The sequence below is a fragment of the Drosophila willistoni genome (genome assembly GCF_018902025.1).
Source record: "Drosophila willistoni isolate 14030-0811.24 chromosome 2L unlocalized genomic scaffold, UCI_dwil_1.1 Seg168, whole genome shotgun sequence".
NCBI lineage: Eukaryota > Metazoa > Arthropoda > Insecta > Diptera > Drosophilidae > Drosophila > Drosophila willistoni.
The window spans coordinates 7,960,028-7,981,346 of NW_025814047.1; the positions used below are offsets into that span (position 1 = coordinate 7,960,028).

The 21,319-nt window shown below is 36.4% G+C and overlaps 1 protein-coding gene and 1 long non-coding RNA gene across 4 annotated transcripts; both read left to right on the top strand.

Moving 5' to 3' along the window:
- The first annotated feature begins 2,853 nt into the window (after positions 1-2,853).
- LOC6652275 lies at positions 2,854-3,994 on the top strand. Of its 3 annotated transcripts, none has more exons than XM_023181106.2 (3): positions 2,854-3,027; positions 3,093-3,408; positions 3,477-3,585. In XM_023181106.2, exons 1-3 carry the CDS (start codon positions 3,004-3,006, stop codon positions 3,518-3,520), a joined length of 384 nt encoding a protein of 127 aa, XP_023036874.1. In that variant the 5' UTR covers positions 2,854-3,003; the 3' UTR covers positions 3,521-3,585. The 3 variants fall into 3 exon arrangements, with proteins under 3 accessions (XP_023036874.1, XP_023036873.1, XP_002074878.2); XM_023181105.2 differs by having other exon boundaries at positions 2,855-3,027; positions 3,463-3,994; XM_002074842.4 differs by having other exon boundaries at positions 2,855-3,027; positions 3,093-3,994.
- A 4,802-nt stretch (positions 3,995-8,796) lies between these two features.
- Positions 8,797-10,670, top strand: LOC124459859. Its single transcript, XR_006953840.1, has 3 exons — positions 8,797-10,128; positions 10,289-10,494; positions 10,556-10,670. It is a non-coding gene; the product is annotated as an uncharacterized LOC124459859 (long non-coding RNA).
- Positions 10,671-21,319: the final 10,649 nt, after the last annotated feature.

Genomic DNA, 21,319 nt, shown 5'->3' on the forward strand with positions numbered 1-21,319 from the left:
TGTGGATAAATGTACTACAATGAAACGGGCTCTTGACAACTAACTGAGTCAGCAAAAGTTTCAAACAATTTTACTTAGATGTCGGAGAGGTTAAGCTCGGGTTTGATACCCTCTCCAAATGGTAATTGGGAATGGGAATAGGAACGGGAATGGGTGGCAGAACCGACACTCTTTTTTATCTCCTTTCTGGATGGCTGTAATTACCTTGAATTTAACCCACTCGTAAATTATAGAGATCCTTACAGCTAATATGTAATTTATTGGCCTGACCACAACAAAATACATATAAAAGATATTAAGGAATCTAACTATATCTATGCTGAATTTTATATACCCTTCCTTGAAGACACAACATAAAAATTATACTCCATCTTAAGCTTCTTACCCCTAGTCCGATAATAAACATCTTAAATATAAAATACTTCTTGAACTCATGGACGATTCGACTTTTTCGAGTGGGAAACGTCCCCTTCTATGCGTAACAAACGTCTAAGCCATTGGAATTACCTTCTGCAAGGGTATAAAAAGAGCAAAATATGTGGCAGAAGTTTTTCACACATACCAATGAGAGAGAAAAAAACCACACACACACATGTACAAAAAACCTTAAACAAATACCCACGGATTTGTGTGTCCATTAGCCGCAGGGAAGGACTCATTTTGTTGCGGTCACCGCTGGCCAATGGTCCGCTAGACCCGTATCAAGCACTGTGCGTCCTATATGTCCTTTTCAAGGCATCCTGCAATCTAATTACCTCAGACCTAAGGCCATGTTTTGAGTCGCATGTTTTTGAGGTTTTCGGTTTCGCTTTAAAGTCACTTTAAATAATCCATTAGCGATTACTGTGGACTCCATCCCCCAGCCCAAGGAGTTGGTGACTTAAAAGCTAAAACCTGTTGAGTTACTTCTCAATTCCCCAAACACTTGGCAAACTAGAAATGGAAAAGGAAAACCCTTCCACTCCCAGACTTTCTCTCTCTCCGTCTTGGCACAGATTATTGAATGCTTTGAATAACAATCGATGGCGCGACAAAGGCGCTTTCAATGACACCAAAAAGGGAGCTCAAGATGAAGGAGCCGTCGATGCTGAGGATGGTAAATGGTAAATGGCAATGCAAATGGCTGAGACAGGCTATCCATTGTCTTGGTCCTGTTGCTGGAATTTTTATTACTCTGTCTAAAAGTGTCTGCCAGATTTTTCCTTCTTTGCGTTTGTTTTTTTTTTCACTCTTGTGGGTAAAAGCAGTAAATTTTTTTTTGTCATATCCTTGGCAAAAGTGAATTTTTACGATTGAAATTTCAACAGGAGCAAGAAATTCAGAGAAAAAAGAAAGTTTGCCTGCAGTTTGGCTCTATGGCTAATAATTGATTTGATGACTATTCCGATTCCGTCAAATGTGAAAGAGTTTAACCGACTAGGTCACTTTGGGGTCAGTCAAACACTGGAACCAAACCTCATAAACACAAATCAGAAATTAAAACTGTATTTGAAGTGGAACTTTATAATACCTTGATAATTTAAGTTTAAAATTTATAGTTTTATATAAACAGAACTATTAAAACATTTTTCTGGTTAAACGATTGTAAAACGATTACAAATGTCAGAACCATTTGAGAATTATAAATGTAGTTTGAATTTGCGTCTATTGGGTAATCGATAAATCTTCAATCAAAAAGTTCTTAAAACTTCTGAAGACCAATGACAATCGCCAATTCTTAATTTTTCCATCTTATGTAATACCAATTTTTATTAAAATGCCACAATAATCGTCAATTAAACTAAAACAATGAATGACATAATATAGGTAGGTTTGAAAAGAATGAAGGAGATACAATCTAAATTAAGTAACCTAACAATCTAGAATAATAACATTTAATATTTCAGTTTTACAATTAGATCAGACTTGGACAAAAAGAGAATTGACTAGTTTTATTTGACAAAAGTTGAATCAACTTCGATGAAGAATCGTCATTTCGTTTCTTCTTTAACGAAAGTAGCTAATATTCTGGTTTTTAAGTGGACTACATTAGATCGTGATGTTTTTGAACTTCTTTCGATCACTCAGCTCACTCCTTGACCTATAAAATATAGAATATGCGATAATTAATGATAAATATTCTGACTATGTCTTGTTAAATATTAGCATATTGATAATGAGTCATCATTATAGACAAGTTAGCTATCAATTTTGATGGACTTTACTTGAATTTCTTTATTGGTCTTTGTTTAATTATTTTATTTAAACACGCGCGCAATTTGCAACAATAAAATCATAAATAATTCCATTACAATAATTATCCGATTGCATACTTAATGAGGCCTTAAAAATAAACAAAACGACGAATAAATATATCTTTCAATCAAATAATGATGATAAAAACAACGTCAGTTGAGGCTGTTGAGGAGGCAAGGGGCCGTGTCAGGGGTAGCCGGGTGGATCGTCGGCAAAAATTAATCAATATCAATGAGGTAATCACAAATCAGAATCAATTTGCCAATTGAAAACATTTGGTTTTGGCCCACTGTGCCAGCACGATCGGTTTTGCTATGACAAAAGGCCAACAGAACTAACAATTTGATTTTGTTGTTGTTGCTTGTTGGTGTTTGTTTTTGTTGTTTTTTTCTTGCTGGTTGTTAGTTGCCTCTACATAAATTTGGCTCATAATTTGTTCTGGCTTGTAGACAACAATAACAGCAAAAAAAAAAACCTAACTTCAACACTTCATTAGGCGGGCTAAGAGGCAGAGGCAGAGGGAAGCGGGAAGCGGGACAATGGGGAAAAGCCGCAGTTCAAAAGCTTACAGCTCAGCGATCAGAAACGGAGATCGGAGACTGGGTTGGAATTCAGTCGTCAAACGGCAGCATTTAACACAAGTCGCTGGAGCGGAGTGGGCGCACAGATCTTGTCTAGAATTGGATACACACACACACGCACACACAAACACACTCAGTCAGTCGGTTAAACGGTAACCAAAAACAGAACATTATCGATCAGAACAAGATGTTCGCCACTCAACAACTATGGGTAATTGTGATTGATGATCGTATTCGTATTCCTATTCGAATGAAGGTTAAATGAAACTTTTGCAGCTGCTTTGCCTGCTAGTGGGAACTCTCTTTGCATCACCTATAAAGGGCAGTGAGGAGGAACCCCTCGAAGATAAAATCACAGAGGATGTTGTGAGCATAGACAACGAGCTGCAAAAGGTCATACGGGTCATGCCACAGGAATTGCCACCGAAACAGGATCACACAGGCAATCAGATGAACTCGGCTCTCTTCCAGATCCAGCCTCTGCGTCCGGGTGGCCCTCGCCAATATCTGGACTCGAAGCGTATGCGTCGTCCTAGGCCAGGCAAGCTGATGGCATCGTCCACAGCTCCTTCCACTTCCACTACTAATACTGGTGAAGAATCGCAGCAGCCTGCTTTGAATTATCCATACAACAACGAACTAAAAGCCTTTCCCAAGCAGAAACAAAAGCAACAGAAGCAACTGCACTTCATCCTCGACTCTGACGGGGAGAGTTCTCAAGCGATCCCAGTTGCCATGACCCCAGGTCCGTATCCCATTTACTATGTGGTCTCCAAGACGAATGGTCGCTTCGGCAAATTCCCCATCAAGGCCTTCCGCACTCCGGCGGAGTTCTCCAAGTATTTGATTAAGAGCAAGGCGGAACCGATTCCCCGTGTCCAACGCTTTGAGGGTTTGGTTAGGCGTTAGATTTTATGCTTCATTTTGCTTGCCTGCTTGCTTTGCTTACCTTTTTGTGATTTTTGCTTAGTTAAATTATTGCTCACCATAATTATAATTGCTAATTACCACAAAGAAAAACGAACGAAACAAACAAAAAACCACAACACAAAACTCAACTATATACAATATTTTTATTATACTCTTATATATACCTATATAATATGTAGCTAACCCATGTTTAAATCTCTGTACCAAATAAACTGACGGCGACCTTCGCCTTGCCGTCGAATGAGTCATATGTATATTCTTATTCTTTCTTAATTGTTGATGACTTTTCATTAGGTTTTTGTTTTTTCTTTGTTGGCGCTCTGGTAATTACATGGAATCTCAAATCTCTCAATCTCCGCCTATCCTCCTATCGTATGCAAATTTGGCATTAAGTCCCCCTTCCAGAGCCATCGCCATCAACCATCATCATCATCGAGTCAAGTGTCGTATAATTAAGCATTTGCCTCAATACTCATCAGCAACATTTACATATGATGTGAGAACAATAGCTATTTAGATACATTTGATTTATTGCAATTCCCCCCACCTTTCCCCTTGTTTCATTATCTTTTGTCTGCCCATGTCACGGTCTTTCAATCTTTTCGCTATTTCTATATCTGCAAAAACAAATGATTGTTCTGCTTTCTTCGATGCAAAGGCCCCCGTCAATAGATTCTTTCAGTTCGACAAACTTTCTCCCCGAATTTAGAACCTTTGTGCTTGCTGATTCTTAAGTGTTAATGTTTATTTATGAACTTTTCAAGATTTTCGTCATCTGTATAAACCAAATGCGTATACCGTATAAATTCTTTATTAAAAAAAAAACCAAAAACAAAACGATTATCTATACCCCGCATTTAAATGTCATTGTTTTATACTTCCATTGAAGTGTTTATTCCCTTTTTTGAAAGTACTTAAATTTTTATTCAATTGTCGTTGTTAAATTGTCTTCTCAGTTAACTTTATCGACCATTATTTGGCAAACAAATCGATGCGAAATGTTTGACAAATTCCACAAAACAGAAAGTAGAGAAACAGAGAAAGATAAAAACTTTATTTCTATTCATATAAAAAGAAGTTGTTCATTTCAAAAGGACTTTTAAGTGTCTTCTAAGCTTATGAATAGAACTTGCTTATATTGACACAAACTTTAGAATATCTGAAATACTGTAGATTAAAGGTTTAGCACATCTATAAGCCCAAACATTAACCCTAGTTGGTTGTCTTAGCAAGCCTTTTGTTTGATATGAAATCTTTTGTGTACCAGCTCGAGGTTGAGTTTGAGCTTCGAAAAGTTTCTCCGATTGCAACGTTTAGCATGAGATATCTCTGTCTGTTTGTCTATCCGTCCGTCTGGATTATCTTTTCGTAGGGAGTGGTATATCTCGGAATCAGCCGGATAGTACCACTATATCATATATGTATGTATGAATGTATTTCTTAATAACTTTGGTTTTCTCTAGGCTAATCTCATAAAAGTTAGTTTTTGTCAGTTTAATTCACCTAATAATAACTATGCGAATATTAATTAAACTCGAATAACTATATTATATAGCTTTCATATAAACACACGATAAAATGGCAAGATTGTAAGATTGTAGACCGTTCTTACGCGAACATAAGACTTTTTAGATAAAACGTTTTTCCAGTATGACGGCTTTAGGTATGAGAAGAGTATGCAAACTTCGACGCGGCGGAAATTAGCCCCTGACTTCTGGTTTGAATTCAATACACCTAATCACTGTGCCATATTTGATTAAGATCAGGTGACTAAATCATATAGCTGCAATGTGAACAATCGATCGATTGACATAACTTAGTTACGACATAAATAATTCTCAATTATTCTTGAAAAAAATTTCAACACTTTAAACAAATGCGCTGACAAAAGATTCGTATTCAATATTTAAATGAGAAATTAAATATTAAGATAAGATTTATCCGTTTTCTATAGCGGAATTCCTTTAATGCTCTCAGTCTCTGACCACTCTTGACATGGTAATTAACCATACTGTCATTCATCGGATATTCAATTCTTTACAAGAATCTCAAAAATCATAAGATTGGTCGCCAATTCGTGATTAATCAGCCAAATGAACTTTTTATCTTAAATACTGGAACTCGAGTTCTTTTATTTAGCCGCTTTCTGAATCTATGAAAACCTTATTTGCATATAATATAGATAAGCTGAATTCTTTAGGTGACAAAGTAATCTCTGATAAATTGACAATCTGAATAAACTGACGTTTGAATTTATAAAAAGAAACAGATGCATTTCAAAAATCATTGATTAGAAACTAGATGACAATTAATTATCCATTGAGAGAAACAATTCTCGATTAGCAGATTGAGTTTTCCAATCCCTCGATAACTTTCCCTTCTAATCTGTCCTTCTATATAAATCATATCAGCTAGTATAGTAAGTAACTAATTTATTTTAATTGCAAAATCACACGTGCAATCATCATTATGTGGCAGCCACTTCCAAAGTTCTTCAGGAATCACATGAATCTCTTACCTCTCCACAAAAAGAAAAAAATGAAGAAGAAGCTAACCGGGAAATGATTCCCTCGTAATAATTATGATTTTTATTGGAGTTGGGCTTCGGCACACAGACTCACACACACACACATACACACCCACACATTTCCTTTTGTTTCCCATTGAGTGGGTCCTTGCCCATGTGGTTAATCATTTTCTTCGGCCTTTTCTCGGCTTGTGCATTTTCTCATTACTTTTGCTCATTTCGACATTTCATTTCATTTCGTGTATGGCGAATGTGTAATGAACTCTGCCCACACCACACAACACACCCACACTCACACTCACACACACACAGTAATATGTATATAGAAAGGAACATGACGAACAAAGTGTGATATCGAAATTTCCCAAAGGATTCAACGCGACAGCCATATTTTTGCACGCCACGAAAAAGATTCCTTTTTGGCTTTTGGCCATGGCTGTCTCTGTGGCTGTTGCTGTGGCTTTGCCAGCAAGTTCAGTGCGTGCCGGAGAAAAATGCGAGTTGAAGAAACCAAGAAGTCCGGAGAATGCAAGAAAAGTTACTTACATACTTTCCGGGTAGTATAATCAAGCGTAAAAATGCGAAATTAATCAACTTCGGAGAGTCGTTGCCTCGTCTCAAGTTAACAACGCAGAAAAAATTGAATTAAAACTTTTTCGCTCTTTCCCCTTTTGCACCCCTTTTTTCCTCCTCCTTTTCTTTTTTTTTTTTTTTCGTTGGTTGACTCTTACTTAGGAGGACTTCGTTTCGCGTTCGCGGTCCTTTCTGCCTGGTCCTTTTCCATGTCGGAGCTGTTATTCAATTATGTATTTGCGCTTGTCCTGCAGTAAAAATTACAATCTACACGACAAGTCAACAGAATTATGAACACTCCTGGGCAGTAAAAAGTAAATAAAAAATATTATACAAAAAAAAAAAAAGAGAAGAGAATTCGAGAGAAAAGACCAAACTTTTCTGGGCGACAGGAACAATTTTTATTCTCCCCAAAAATGTTGCTTGAATTTTTCTTCGCCGACTGACGCGGTAATTGCAACTCGCCTTTTCCTGGGGGAAATGTGAAACAATAAATGAAAATAAATGAATTTTTGTTAGCCGAATAGCCCAGCCCCGAAGGCCTTATACCAACGTCTCCATAAATTCCAAAAAAAAACCTCAAAAATCACAAACAACAAAAAGAAAAAAAATGGAACCACGTGAACAATCAAGATGAAGACAAAAAAAAAAGGAAAACATTCACTTATTAAAAAACACAATGCCACAGAATTAATTTACATTGAAAAGAAAATTCCCGATTCTGTTGCGGTTAACCGTCAACTTTCAATATTTATCCTAACTTCATTTGCTCGACATTCAAAATGAAATGTCACATTTAACGATGGCTGTCAAGGAATCCTTGGAACTTGGCCCACACCTTGCCAACCCTTCCCACCCTTTCTGCCAATACGAAGCAATTTTATGCCGTGTTAAAATCGAAAACCAACTCACAAATGCGAAAAGACAATTTTCGAGCGAGTCGAAAGCCATTTGATCAAAAATTAATGTGTATAGTTGAAACATCTTGCAACATTACGACATTATACGCGTGTCAGGCCGAGACGACGACGGCGGACCGAATAACCTCCAATGGGCAAGGGGAAAGGGCTAAAGGATGGATAAACTTAGACAAGGGCAAAGTAAAACTGCAAGAAAATGTCTCTGCGCAATGCCTTACAGTGGAAATAGTAGCCAAATTTCTTCCTTTCATTTGGTTCAGGTTTCGAATGCTATCAATCAGGCTTGAGAATCTCCGAACACACATCAGGCGAGATTTCTATAGGTGACTAACAAAATGATCGTTAAATACTTATTAGTTATAAGAGTTAAAAACCATTTTTATTCACTATGTGGAAGAAAGAATCTCAAAGGGAGTAGTAAGGGATCAAATTTGATTAGATTAAAATTGTGGTCACATATTGAAGAATTTAGCAAAAACCTTTAAGTCTCAAATGCTATATTTCTTCAATCGCAATAACGATATCATGAAATCAGTTTTAAGTTCACATATGCAGATATAGATATTCTATGTGGAGGTGGTAACTAACAATTTTTTAAACTTTTTCACTATCAAAGTATATAAATAACACATATGACTTGAAGCAAATGTCGAAAACCTTTTTTTTTGAAAAATGGGAAAATTTATAGCTCTCGATTTGTACCACATTTGCTTCAAAATTTGAATTTGGACAAGCCTTTGCTCTAAAAAAAAATAAAATATAAAGTAAGTAATTTGCACATATGTATATTGAAGTCGATTTTGAATCGAACACTTTTAACGCCGATTTTAGCAAAGCCTGAAGAAATATTTGAATGCAAACAAATATTTTTCTTTTTCAACTTTGGATGTGAATATTTCATAACGGGTTATGGATAAATGCATAATTTATTTACATTAGTAAATTTTGATGAGTTTTTGTGAAACTAAACTCGTTTTTTATCTATAAAGTTTTCTTTCCTTGGTTGATGTATATTTTTTAAGAGAGAAAATTTACTCTTTAATTCTCGTCATTTTTGTGTTTTGTTCCACCGTGTGAAAACCTGGCGATAGGCATGTGAAAACTTTTCGCCGTAAAAAATGTGACCCTTATGTCGTGGATGTACTGTTAGTTACTGACAACCATGGAAGTTGCCGCAACCAGCCGCAGAAAGTTTGGCAAAGGTGACCCACCCGGAGCCGCAGCAACCAGATCCACACCCCAAAAACACTCGACTGGAAGATGGAGGCCTCCGCCGGACGACGACGCTGCTTAAATATTAATGCTCTGAGAGTCTGGGAGGAGACAGGCTGGGGCAGGCCATGAATAAATTTTTGGCTATGAATTTTCAATAGCCTCAACACACGGTTACAGTTCCAGTTGCACAGTTTTTCTTCTGAATTTCGTTCAGATCCAGGCTTTAAGTCAAGCCAAAGGTGTCGACCACAAGAACCGCAAAAAATGTCGTAGAACAGGTACTAGAAAACAGAAAAAGGGTCAATTGGAACTTGAAATTAATTTCATTTCGATGTGTACTTCCGTTGCCATTGGCCATGAACTTACCCATTCCATATCCATTGCTCCGGACTCTGCGTGGGAATTTTAAAAGCGCGGCGGAGAGAGCAAGAGTAGGGTGAAACCGTAGAGATGGAGAGGGAGTTGGACGTGCGTATGGCGCCAATTGCCAAATGACCACAAAAACAACATCACTCGCACACTGTTGACCCAATAAATAGAGGGCCCCCGGGTTGAGGACTTAATCAAAAACCAAACCGGAAACAGTTCGTTCGCCCGGTCCCCCTCTCTGTAACGCAGCCATTGGGCCAGGACATTGCCCACTGATTTTATTTGCTTATCCAGGAGTTTATGATGCTTTTATTTGATTTTTATGCCTGCTGCTATTTCCATTTCTGTAATTGAATTGTCATTGTCCTTGCCGTGGGTCCTGGCCCGAGTTGAGGTCCACTTTCTGTACTCTTCCTGGTTGGTCGACAGCGGCTTTGGCGGCTTGTCCGAGGCATGTCAGAAATGGTTTTGCGCTTGATTGGCGTTCGTTTGGCAAACACCCAAAGGTATAGGCCAAACTGAAGGACACATGTCCTGCACAAAAAGGGTTGCGGTCAGTGAAGTTTAGAAGTGTCCATTCATTGGCAAATTGGCGCAATTGATGTTTGTGTGACTGACGGATCCGGATGCACATCCACATCGAACGAAGGCAGGGAAATTGAGCAAATAAAAGTGTCACAAAACACTTTGTCCGAAGGGTTGCGAAACAATTGTGCAAACTTTACACAACTTTTACTTTTAGAATTCAAGAATAGCAAAATGGAACAGAAATGAGAAGGTAATTTAAGAAACAATTTACGAGAATTTCGAAATTTAAGTACTATTTTTTAAAAGAAGGATAAGAAGACAACTTTTTGAAAAGTATAAACCATATGACTATCCTTAAAAAAAAAAAGAAAACCGGTAATTTTAATTGACATTATCATATTTTTACATAGATTAACTCTGGGGCCATCGGGCCAACTGGATATCTGCAGAATTGGACTTTTCGGACGTATTGGTTACTTTAGCTACCAGAGGCATAAACAATGTCGAAATGGAAACAGTATTATGTATATTTCATATATATTTTTACTTCGATGAATTTTAGAAATTCTATAACTTCTATATAACTTTTTCGTATTTAAACCCTAATTATAAATGCGTAAGTAGAGAAGGTTTCATAATTATATCTTATTTGTTCAGCCTTATCTCCATACAATCAGCCCTGAATTTACAATTGGAGCAGTTAGAGCAAAGACCAAGGCGGATTTCTTTTAAAAGTCGGCCAAATCCCACAATTTTTTAATGTTTCAAAATAAATTCGGATTGTACGATTTAGCTAGCTATTTTTTTGCTTGCAAGTAAAAACATTTTCTTTATTTAGTTGTTCTTCATAATTCAATATTAAACATACATAAATGCAACTGTAAAAATATAAACTACATCGTGTCTTCCGGTTAAAAAAAGACCAAACTTGGTTGCTACTTATTTCGTCATTTACTGCAAATCCGGGAAGATGTATGCCAATAATCTGATATAATCTTTTCTTAGGACATAATTTGCATTTAGGATTGTGCGCTCATCTCATGTTTTATCTTATGCGTTACCCATCCTCCTCTCCATCGGAATTCCAGAACTGTTCAGCTGATTTCAAGGCAGAAACTTTTCTCCTAGTTTGTTCTGAATTCTCTGGAGAAAGTTTCGTGTAAGATCATTTCGAGTTTTTGAATTTTTGAGTAAGCAATTTAACTACACGGTTTTGAAAACTTAATGAATTAAATCAAAATAAGAGCCAATATATGCTCCACAGCAGGCCCGGACTGGCCCACCGGGCAAGGTAGGGGGCCCCTTTTGATGAAATTTCATGTAGTAGAGTAGCAGTTTTTAGTCACTGGGGCCCTTCGTACGAGGTTCCCACTAAGAATCATTTTTGTACCATAATAAATCGATGGGCGCTGGGGCCCCTGTCGTTCACAGGTTCTGGAAGACATTCGAATTTCAGGCATTGTTTTCCAAAGCGAAGAAGTATTATGTAGCAGAGGACTTAATTTATTTTTACTATGTTTTAAAACACAAGGTTCCTAGTAAAATACGCCGCACAAAAAAAAGGCTCACCGGGTGAGAAAAACCGTGATGAACGAATCGATGAACCTCAATAAAAATTTATGGTAGAAGTTCACAATGTCATTATTGATAAAACTATTTGTGCAATCAAATCACGGTTTACGGAACATGGAAAACTAGCAGCAGATTTCTCATGCCTCGACCCGAAAAATTTTCCTCATATCGTAGCTGTTTCTTGCATTGAAAGATTATTTTCCAAGTTAAAATATGTTAAAAACAGATTGAGAAGCTGTTTGACGCAAAAGCATTTAGAAACTTTCTTGCTTATGGCAGTTAAAAAAAAAACTTGAATCAAGTTTTGATGAGTATTAAAATCTAGTAAAATTACGACTTACCTAGAAGCGCATTGTTAAAAAACAAAATAGGCAAATAAAGATGTTTGTTTATTTGTAAGAAGTCGTTTTTGTTTTATTCACATAAACGATCATACTTGATGTAAAACCCAAAAAAGCATATAGTATAGGGGGCCCTTCAACTTGTGCCCGGTGGGCCCTTAGGGTCACAGTCCGGGCCTGCTCCACAGAATGTTCGGATATTCAATTCAACGATATTTTAAACTTTTGCTTAAGATTATTTTATTAAAGTCACTTTTTAGAAATATTTTACTCCCATTTAATACTTATCCACCTATTCTGGGTGGAAATCTTCTACCCTTGCGTTCTTTTAGCCTCGTTTTTGATGTCCATTTTGTGGACAATTTAAGCAGTTTTCATATTTAAAATTCCCAAAATGGCACTACGTGTGTACATAACCATAACATTTAATGGGAATTTGTGTCGATATTTCATGTGAAGATACTTTCAGCACAAAGCAATTTGCGCTGCATAAAAAGCCAAGCTCTACATATAAGTATATGGACAGAGATATGTACGTACATCTATAAATTTTAAAGAAAACATTTGCTGAAAAGGGGTTTCTTGGTGTTAAGCAGCAGCAGGCGAAGAATCAACCCTAGATGGTGGGCAAATGTTTTGGCTAAACTTCCGCCGGATGTGCCATTAGGAGCGAAACAATACGATATGGCATAACCAATGCCGATGCCAATCCCACATGCAATCGAAAACGAAAACATAATGGCATAATCGAATGATAATTTAATAAAGCCCAAAATGTGCCATCAACATTTGAATTGTGGGCCAGGACTTCCTTTTCCACTTTGCCTTTGACTTCGATTTTGCTGGTTAATTGAATCTTCAAGGCGTTTGCCTGGCTTGTTTTTGTATTACTCCTTTGCCTGAAGAAATATGTTATTCACATCTCTCTCTCTATATCTCTGTGTGTGTGTGTGTGTATGCATAATCAGAATGAATGTTCAACGAGGGAATTGGAGAAACTTGTAAGGTAAATTCTGGAGAACAGACAGAAGGAGGATTCGCATGGACATTATTGTGGTAGAGTTAGTAATTCGCATTGACAAGCCAACATCGACGCGTGAACCCACACACAGTCGGGCAGACAGAGAGACAGACAGACAGACATATATAGACAATGCTAGAGAGTAACTAGAAGCCCCATTCCCCCATACCCAATCCCTTTTCCTTCATGTTGTATGTAGTTGCTGTTCAGGTACATCAATTCAATTTGCATGCATTCATGAATAATGCAATTTGAATGCAGTCTTAGGTTTACCAAATGCCAGAGCACTAAATTGACTTTGGGCACAAGAAGCAAATAATTCTAATGGACTTTGGGCTAAAATATTTATAGCGCATTATGTTTCATACACGGATATGTGCCTAAAAGTATGCAATGGTAACATATTTCCCCATTCTGCAACATTTTCCAAAGTAATGAAGAGTGAGTGAGCCACATGCAATTACTTCCCCGAATTCCAACTCAGTCCAATTAGTTTTTATTATTAGAAAGCACTCTTAATGTATGTCTAAGTCCTGATTTACTAAAGAAAAATTGTTTTTTTATAGTATTTTAAAATAATAAAAAAAATATGAGTTAAACAAACGTCAATAATTCATTTTGTAATTCTAGTTTTCCAACATTAAAGTTACTTTAATTACTTTTTAGATGAGGAATTACCACCTACCGAATAAAAATTACTTTAGTCTAATTTGATGTCGATTTTAAAATGACTATTTTCCTAAGTGACTAAAAGAAGAGTCGACAGTGAATCATTATCACCTTTCAAAGTGCTTTAAAGCTGATTTTTTAGAATACAACAAATCAATCAAGGAAGTAAGTAAGTCGTCTCGCCGACTTAGGTATACCATACACCAGTAAAGCAAATATTTCAACTTTATTAAACAAATGCATTTTCACATGCTTTTTACAAGCATATCTTAGTATCTCGCTCACTCAATCATACGAGCACCCTAGCGCCCCCACCAGCCAACGGCCAACTCCTGCCTTATGGAAAAACGTTTATATGCATAACTCGACTGTTTTCTGTCCGATTTTCATCAAATTTGGTATTTTGGTGGATATTAGTATTAAGTCTAAGTGTACCAAATTTGATTGCATATGGTGCCAAATACGAGAAATTCGAGGTTTTTTAAATTACGTGGGCGGAAAGGGGCGTGGTAAAATCTTTACACATGCATAATGTGCGCATTTACTAAGCAAAAATGCATACCAAATATGGTGTCTCTAGCTTTTATAGTCTCCGAGATCTAGGTGTTCATACGGACAGACGGACGAGGCTAGATCGACTCGGCTGTTGATCCTGATCAAGAATATATATACTTAATGGGGTCGGAGAAGCTTCCTTCCTTCTGCCTGTTACATACATTTTGGCGACTTTAATGTACCATTTTACCCTATGGGTGTATGGTATAAAAACTATGCTATGATTAAAAAATGACTCTCAAAAAAGTTCGAACTGATTAAAAGAAGAGATCATTAGCAACTCATCGAGAGGAGTTGTGGCTAAGTCATCATTTCCTCCCAACAAAGGAGAATTTGTGATCATAAAATGAACTCATTTATAAACATAATTTTCGATCATAGTGGGTGGGTATGATTATTATTAAAATGGAGACCATAACTGGTTTAACTGCTTATTTTTAGTCTGTAGCATACTTTTAGGAACTACATTTCAAAACACATTTGATACATTTTAAATTTATTTTTAATTTTAATTAAGAGTAGTAAAAAAAGTAATTATTTTAGACAATCTTACTCTTACATCTTCAAATTTGCGGCAAATTTAACATCATTTGACGATTTTCAAAGCAAAATATCTTTAAAAAAACACACACACACACACAGAAACGTAAATATTTACTCCAATGATAAACATCATGCGGTTGGTCCCCATCTTTTGAATGACATGTAGCCTTCACTTAATGTCTAGGCAAATAAACATAAGTATCCGAAATAAGTAACTCCTTGCGGCGAGCCACCACCAGGAAAATTGTAAACGAACCCGGACATTCAAATTGGCTAACTCTGACCTGAGACGACCCGAACCCGAGCCCCGAGCCCCAAGCCCCGGCTGAATGCGCATGACTTACGGGCGAAAACTCGTATTAAAAATAATATGCAAAGTGCGGGGACCTGTTGAGATTTTCACAATTCCCAAAACAAATAACATATTCACATATTGTTGCTACTGCTCCATGTTGTGGCATGTCCTCGTCCTGCTGTGGCTGATGCTGCTGCTACTGCTCCTGGTGCTGGTCCTTTTTCATTTTTTTCGTTTTGTTTTCAAGAAGGGATGGGGGCGGGATGACTGCTTATGATTTATCATTGCCGTCGCCAAAGTTATTTCCTCAAGATTAAAACATCCATGGCCATGGCCATGGCTCCATAGCTGAGCTGGCTCAATGCTTTTAACTGTTGCCCACCCTCCGCCGTCTGCTCCTTCTCATTCATTTACCTAATGTGACAACTTTAATTCGGTAGAAGAAATTTGTTAAGTGCCTTTCATATATTTCACATTTTGAATGAGATGAACGTGTGTGTGTGTGTGTCTGGTCGGAATTGAAGTTATTCTCAAAATGAAAGTGAGTAAAATTCGAACATGGAAGTTGCTAATTCAAATAGAAACTTTCTCCAACTCGGCGTATGGATAAGTTTCCGCCAAAGCAAAAGTTTGGTATTAGCTCTCGTTGCACAAACGGAAACTATAACTAAAACTAAACTAAATTAGCCCGAAGGCTGGCCAAAACTCTGGCAAAAACCGCAAACCGCACACATTATTAATAATATTTATGATTGAGTGACTGGGCAAATGTTTTCGAATGGTCCATGGGGAAGTGTGGGCATGATTCTGGGCGGGGGGAACACATCTGCCTACTTTATGTAAGAAGTGTAAATTAAAGATTACAGATGCTCCCATGGCCATGTCTTTAATATTTAATGTTAATGAATGAGTTGCATCGATGGAAGCGAGATAAAAGGACAAAGAAAACTTACCTATGAATTAACTCCAGTCAAAGGTAAAGGCAACTAAACATCTTTTTAGAATCGAAGTAAATAAATAATTTGGGGATTCTTCAAATAGTTTTTGGAATACTTTTAAACAAACCCTTTTAATGTGCTAAGATCAGACAAAAATATATCTTCATTAACGAAACTTTAAAGGCGAACCAAGTTGGAAATAGTTTTCATCGATGGACATTTTTTCCTTTCGCCTGCTGAGAAAGGAAATGAGCTCGGAAATACAACGTGGAATGAAATGGAAAAATAACCGAATCAACAAAATGTTCTTTTTTTACCTTTAAAAAATGTTATTTTTTTCTGCGTTACAAACATCTGATCAATTTTATAATTACAAGCAGGGGTATAAAAAGTTTTGTTTGTTTGTTTGTTGGATCTTGACAAGATGAAATGAAAAAAAACCTTGGATTAAAATTATCAAAATCTTTGCAAAGACATTTCAATTGAATTTCATTGTTTTATATGTATGACGGTAATGTTTATTAGTTTTCTATCTGAATATCAATGTAAAATATTCGAAGTAATTCTGAGTTGCCTTAATAATTATAATATGCCAACAGTTGATAATGTTGTATATGAAAATAATAACTGATTCGTTGGAAAACCACTTCAACATACCAATGTTTGAAAAAAAATACACCATACAAAAAAAAACTTAAACGAATAATACTTGCTGGCAAAAATAAACTATCCTTCAGAGTAAAAAAAATTTGGAAATTAGGTTAATTTTAATTCTGAGATTTTGATGCTGTTTCTAATTATAATTTTATATTACACAGTTCAACAGCAATTTTGTGGCAAGATCCTCTATATCGTTTTTCAAAGTATTTCAGGGTCGGTGATCCCGAAAACTGCGGGAGAATTAGTTTACGATGTGCCAGAAATGCTTTGATAAATTTTATGTATGTTTTTCACTCTCAATAAAATAGTTCGAAACATCCAAATTATTCGAATTGGTGAGAAACTAGTTAAAAACTAGATAAAACACAGAAATTATAAAAATAAAATAAATAGTTCATCAGATTTTGAATAACTCAGTTTTGAATTCGAATTCGGCAGAATGATGACAAATTAATGTTCTTTATAATTGGTTGCGATTTTTTGGTCGTCAGAAAACTTATGTAAATAATTTTTAAATGGTAATATGATAATCTGTAGAATGTATTGAAAGCATTTTGAGATAATCGGATTCTGGAAAACAAGTGGTATTTTGATGTTATGCGAGGTACCTTAAAAAACAAGGATTTCTTGAATATCTCAAAATATAGAGCCAATCCAGAGTAGACCCCAAGTTAACCTAAAACGGGATAGAAGGTCCTGAGATATAAAGAAAATATTAAATTCTAATTAAAACAATTAAACTTTACCGTTTCGCAATAGATAAAAAAAAAAAAAAATTAAGTTTTTAAATGGATTTTCTAATACAATTTATATTTCGACATCTTATTATTACCTTATTCTGACATTATTATTTTGACAAGTCGTTAATTACACTAGTTTGCGGCGAAAGGGAGCCTCAGATTTGAAGACGCATCTAAAACAACCTGAAGTCGAGTTCTTCGATTGGGAAATGCGTTGGTTTTATTTTAAGCACCGATTTCGAAATATTCGAGAATAGATAGATTTTAGGCACATGATTGAAAAGTTTCTATATCTCGTGAACCGTATTGTTCACATGTATGTCACACGAATCGAAAGGTATTGAATTGAATTGATTGTTGAATTAATTATTGAATACACCATCGAGTTCAATGATTTTTGGGTGATTGTAGTTTTTTGTCATTTATTTTCGTAAACTAGTGTTATTAAAAAAAAAACGTTTTTCATAATAATTAATGTACTTCTTGTTGTTTTCAAGTTGTGAACATTTGACATGAAGTCGGCATATTAAATTTTAAGATAAAATACATAAAAAAATTCACGTAGGACTCTAATTTATTTCAAAAATATTTGCTAAAGCACCTCCGAATATATGTAGGGGAATGGTGCCGGTTGTGGGCACCGTTTTGTTTTTGCCTTATTACTTTTGACCAAATGCATATTATGCAAACGTGTTTGTACAAATTAAAAGATAAAAAGCTTAACTAACTGCCAGTAAAGGAACTGAATTGTTTCCTTAAAATAAAAAAAGTTTAGCAAGAATTTAGTAAAATGACAATATTTTGGGGGGGGGAAAAAAAAATACGAAGCATAACCTCTACAAATAAAGACAAAATCAAAAATTTATTTATTTTAAAAGTCTTCTGTGGCATAAAGACAAAAATATTGAACGCTTTCACATTTCTCATCGCCCTTCGACATCTTCTAAATCAGACGCACACTGCTTGCATGTAAATAACTGGGACCCATATTAGCGCACTTTAAATGCACTGGACGACTACATTCATTGCATTTAATTGAGTTTGCGGCTGTCAATTTCTGTGGCAGAAGGTTAAGACAGATGAGACAGAAGTCTACATCATAGTCAGATGGTTTAGTCTCCTGTATCTTAATTCGAGTAAAATTCATTAGAATAGTGATAAAAAAGTTACGTCAACAGAAACATTAACATAACTGTATAGCAATTCAAACTTTATTCCGAATTGCCTTTATAATGCTCACAGCTTCTACACAAATGTGTGTATTCCTTTCGCTATGATCTCAACAAATTCGTACTGTCAATAAACACGACTTAGAATACTCAGATCAATAAGATATAATTCGGTCAAAAGATCGTTAAATAAGAATAAGAAATCAGTAGCCAAGATGTCTTACCTTATCTTGGCTAGATGAATGAAATACGAGCAAAAAGACTTGACAAGAACATTATGTACTCCATTTGTTAGGTACTCTTGAATTCACCACAGGAAAAGAGGTCGAGTGTCTCCGAAATCACTTGTATCACTTGAGATTGTAGAGTTTTAGTATTGGATGCAATTCTGGGCGTGGTGACCACGAATTTGCCACACAGCAACCTGGCTTACACCTGGCGTTTGCATATTGCTTTCTGATAAATTATAGAGAGCTGCATGAATGAGAGAAAAGTCAATGTCAAATGAATCCATTCGAATTGAATTCAAATGAATGAGTGACAACTACACAATGAAATGAATGAGTGTGAGTTTGTACTTGTCATATCTCTAATGAATTTTGTGCGACTGATTTTTACGTCACACACTCATTTACTTGAAGTCGATTTTCAAAGTCATTCAATTCATTCATTTGGTTTTGAATGTTATTAACTCGAATTGATTTTTCTATCATTCATGCAGCTCTCTAATAAATTAGTTAATATGTATGTACATCTTTAAATTTATGTTTCAGAAAAGAGTTAGAAAAACCAAAATTGTCCTTTGTTAGCCCCGCCCCATTTCGCTTGGGTTGAACATACTTTTTGTTAGAAATCTGTTTGCAAAGTCCTTCTTTAGAACCTGCGTCTGTCTATTCACGGATATCAGTCGGCAATTCAACTGGCATGTTCGCACATCCATTAATCCTTTGTTCTGGAAAAGGAAGGAACAAAAAAAGGCGAAACCCAAATGCAGTCACCTGGGAACAAAGGAATTTATGGCATAAAAAATGGATTTGCGATGTTTTCGTTGTGCAAATTAAATTTATTGCCGCAGATACTTATACTCCCCTCCCCTTCACATATGCAACACACTAGCTCACCCTCCCACCCACACACACACACACACACACACACACACACATATGCCCATTGTTGGAGGCGCCTTCCATTTAACGGAATGGAAATGGAAAATTATGAAGCGACGTGCCCGGAAAAAGACAGAACTCCATTCATGGCTCGTGCCCACATAATAAATGTAACCTGCCTAAGTGGCAAAAAAAAAAAAGAAACGCGAAGGGAAAAATTGAAAATTAAAATAAAAAAAAAACGCGAAACGGCAAACAGGTATAGGCAGGAACCGGGGTAGCTGCACGCCCCTTCAGTTTATTTGTTGCATTCCCTGACAATGAGACAACCACCAAGTAGCCGCCCACATCCCCCATCCTCCCCCCAGTCGAGCCATCGGCCCATCCTCTATCCACCCAACAAACAGACTAAACGGAATAAGCGTTAATGCTTCGTTTGAATGAATTTTTGATTGCGTTGTTTACGATTGAATTTACTTCCTGCCGGGGAATTTCGTTTTTTCCTTTTGTCTTCCTTATTTTGTTTTTTTTTTGTTTTGCATGGAGCATAAATTTTGCTTGACTTGGTGGAATTTTGTGCAAATCCATGCTAAATTTTTTATGTACGCATTGTTTGGCCATGTTTTCACTTGTTATTATGTTTGTCATTCCGCGCTTCGGTTTTACATAGTTCCTCCCGCTCCTCCTGCTCTTGCTCCTTTGTCGCCTTTATTCCCAGCTAACTGTTGTTTACAGGCAACTGGGAAAAGTCTCTCTTAAGAGCCGATAATGTAAATTGCAAAATGGTTTTGAGAGTGTGTGGATGGTGGGCGGTGGGTGGTGGGCGGATGGCCTTTAAATAAACTTCACATTCAATGAGGATTGGCAACGGGAACTCCAAATATGCGATTAAATAAGCGATTATTTCTGATATGAATAAATAACGTGAATGTGAATGTGAATTCGAATGCGAATGCGAATCCGAAACGGAAAGTGAAAACATTTTCCAAGCCTGATGATGTGCGATAATCTCATTATTGATCTCAATATCTACAGCAAACGAAACGTAACGAGAAACCAATTAATCTCCATCAGCCTTGTATACGAATTCTCTCACTCTCTGCCGTGCTCGCTCTCTCCTTTTTTTTGACTTCAGCAACCAATCTCAAGGATCAAGTGACAAGACATTGACTGGATTAGTATGGAGAGCCGAGAACAGAGGTCCGAGTCTGACATCTACGACTCCCTGGAGTGCAATCGGAAATGGACGCCAATGAAATAAATGCAAGTACGTTAAAAAATAGCAAAGACGAAAGGTCGCATCGCATCCAATTGTATGTCGTCGGGTATGAGTAATGAGAACGGAAGGGCAGGAATAGAGACTGAGACTGAGACAGAGACCGGGACAGAAGCCACCACGGCTGGCTAACAAGAGGGTAAACGATTTTCCGGTTCAATCAGTTTTGATTTAAATTGCAATTATTAACTTGAGTGCAGGGAAAAACTACCTCGACCATAGACTTACTTTTGGAAAGGGACGCAAAGGCTGCCTTTTTAAACATATCTCATTAGCTGTATAAATTTAAGGATAAGCAAACACTTTTTACTGCACAGTGTGTAAAAAGGTTCTTTAGTCCGCATTTGCACTTACATATCTGAATGTTACGCTCGATTATAAAAAACAAAATAGTAATAAATTCTTCTTTAAGGAATAAGGTTGAATTAAATATACTAAGTTATTAAAACCTCTTTAAAGTTTCTTATGGTTCGAAACAGTTAAACCAAACTTGCCCCTATCCCTATCCCATATCAATCCAAAAATAATAGTAAAATAGGATACGAATACTAATAAA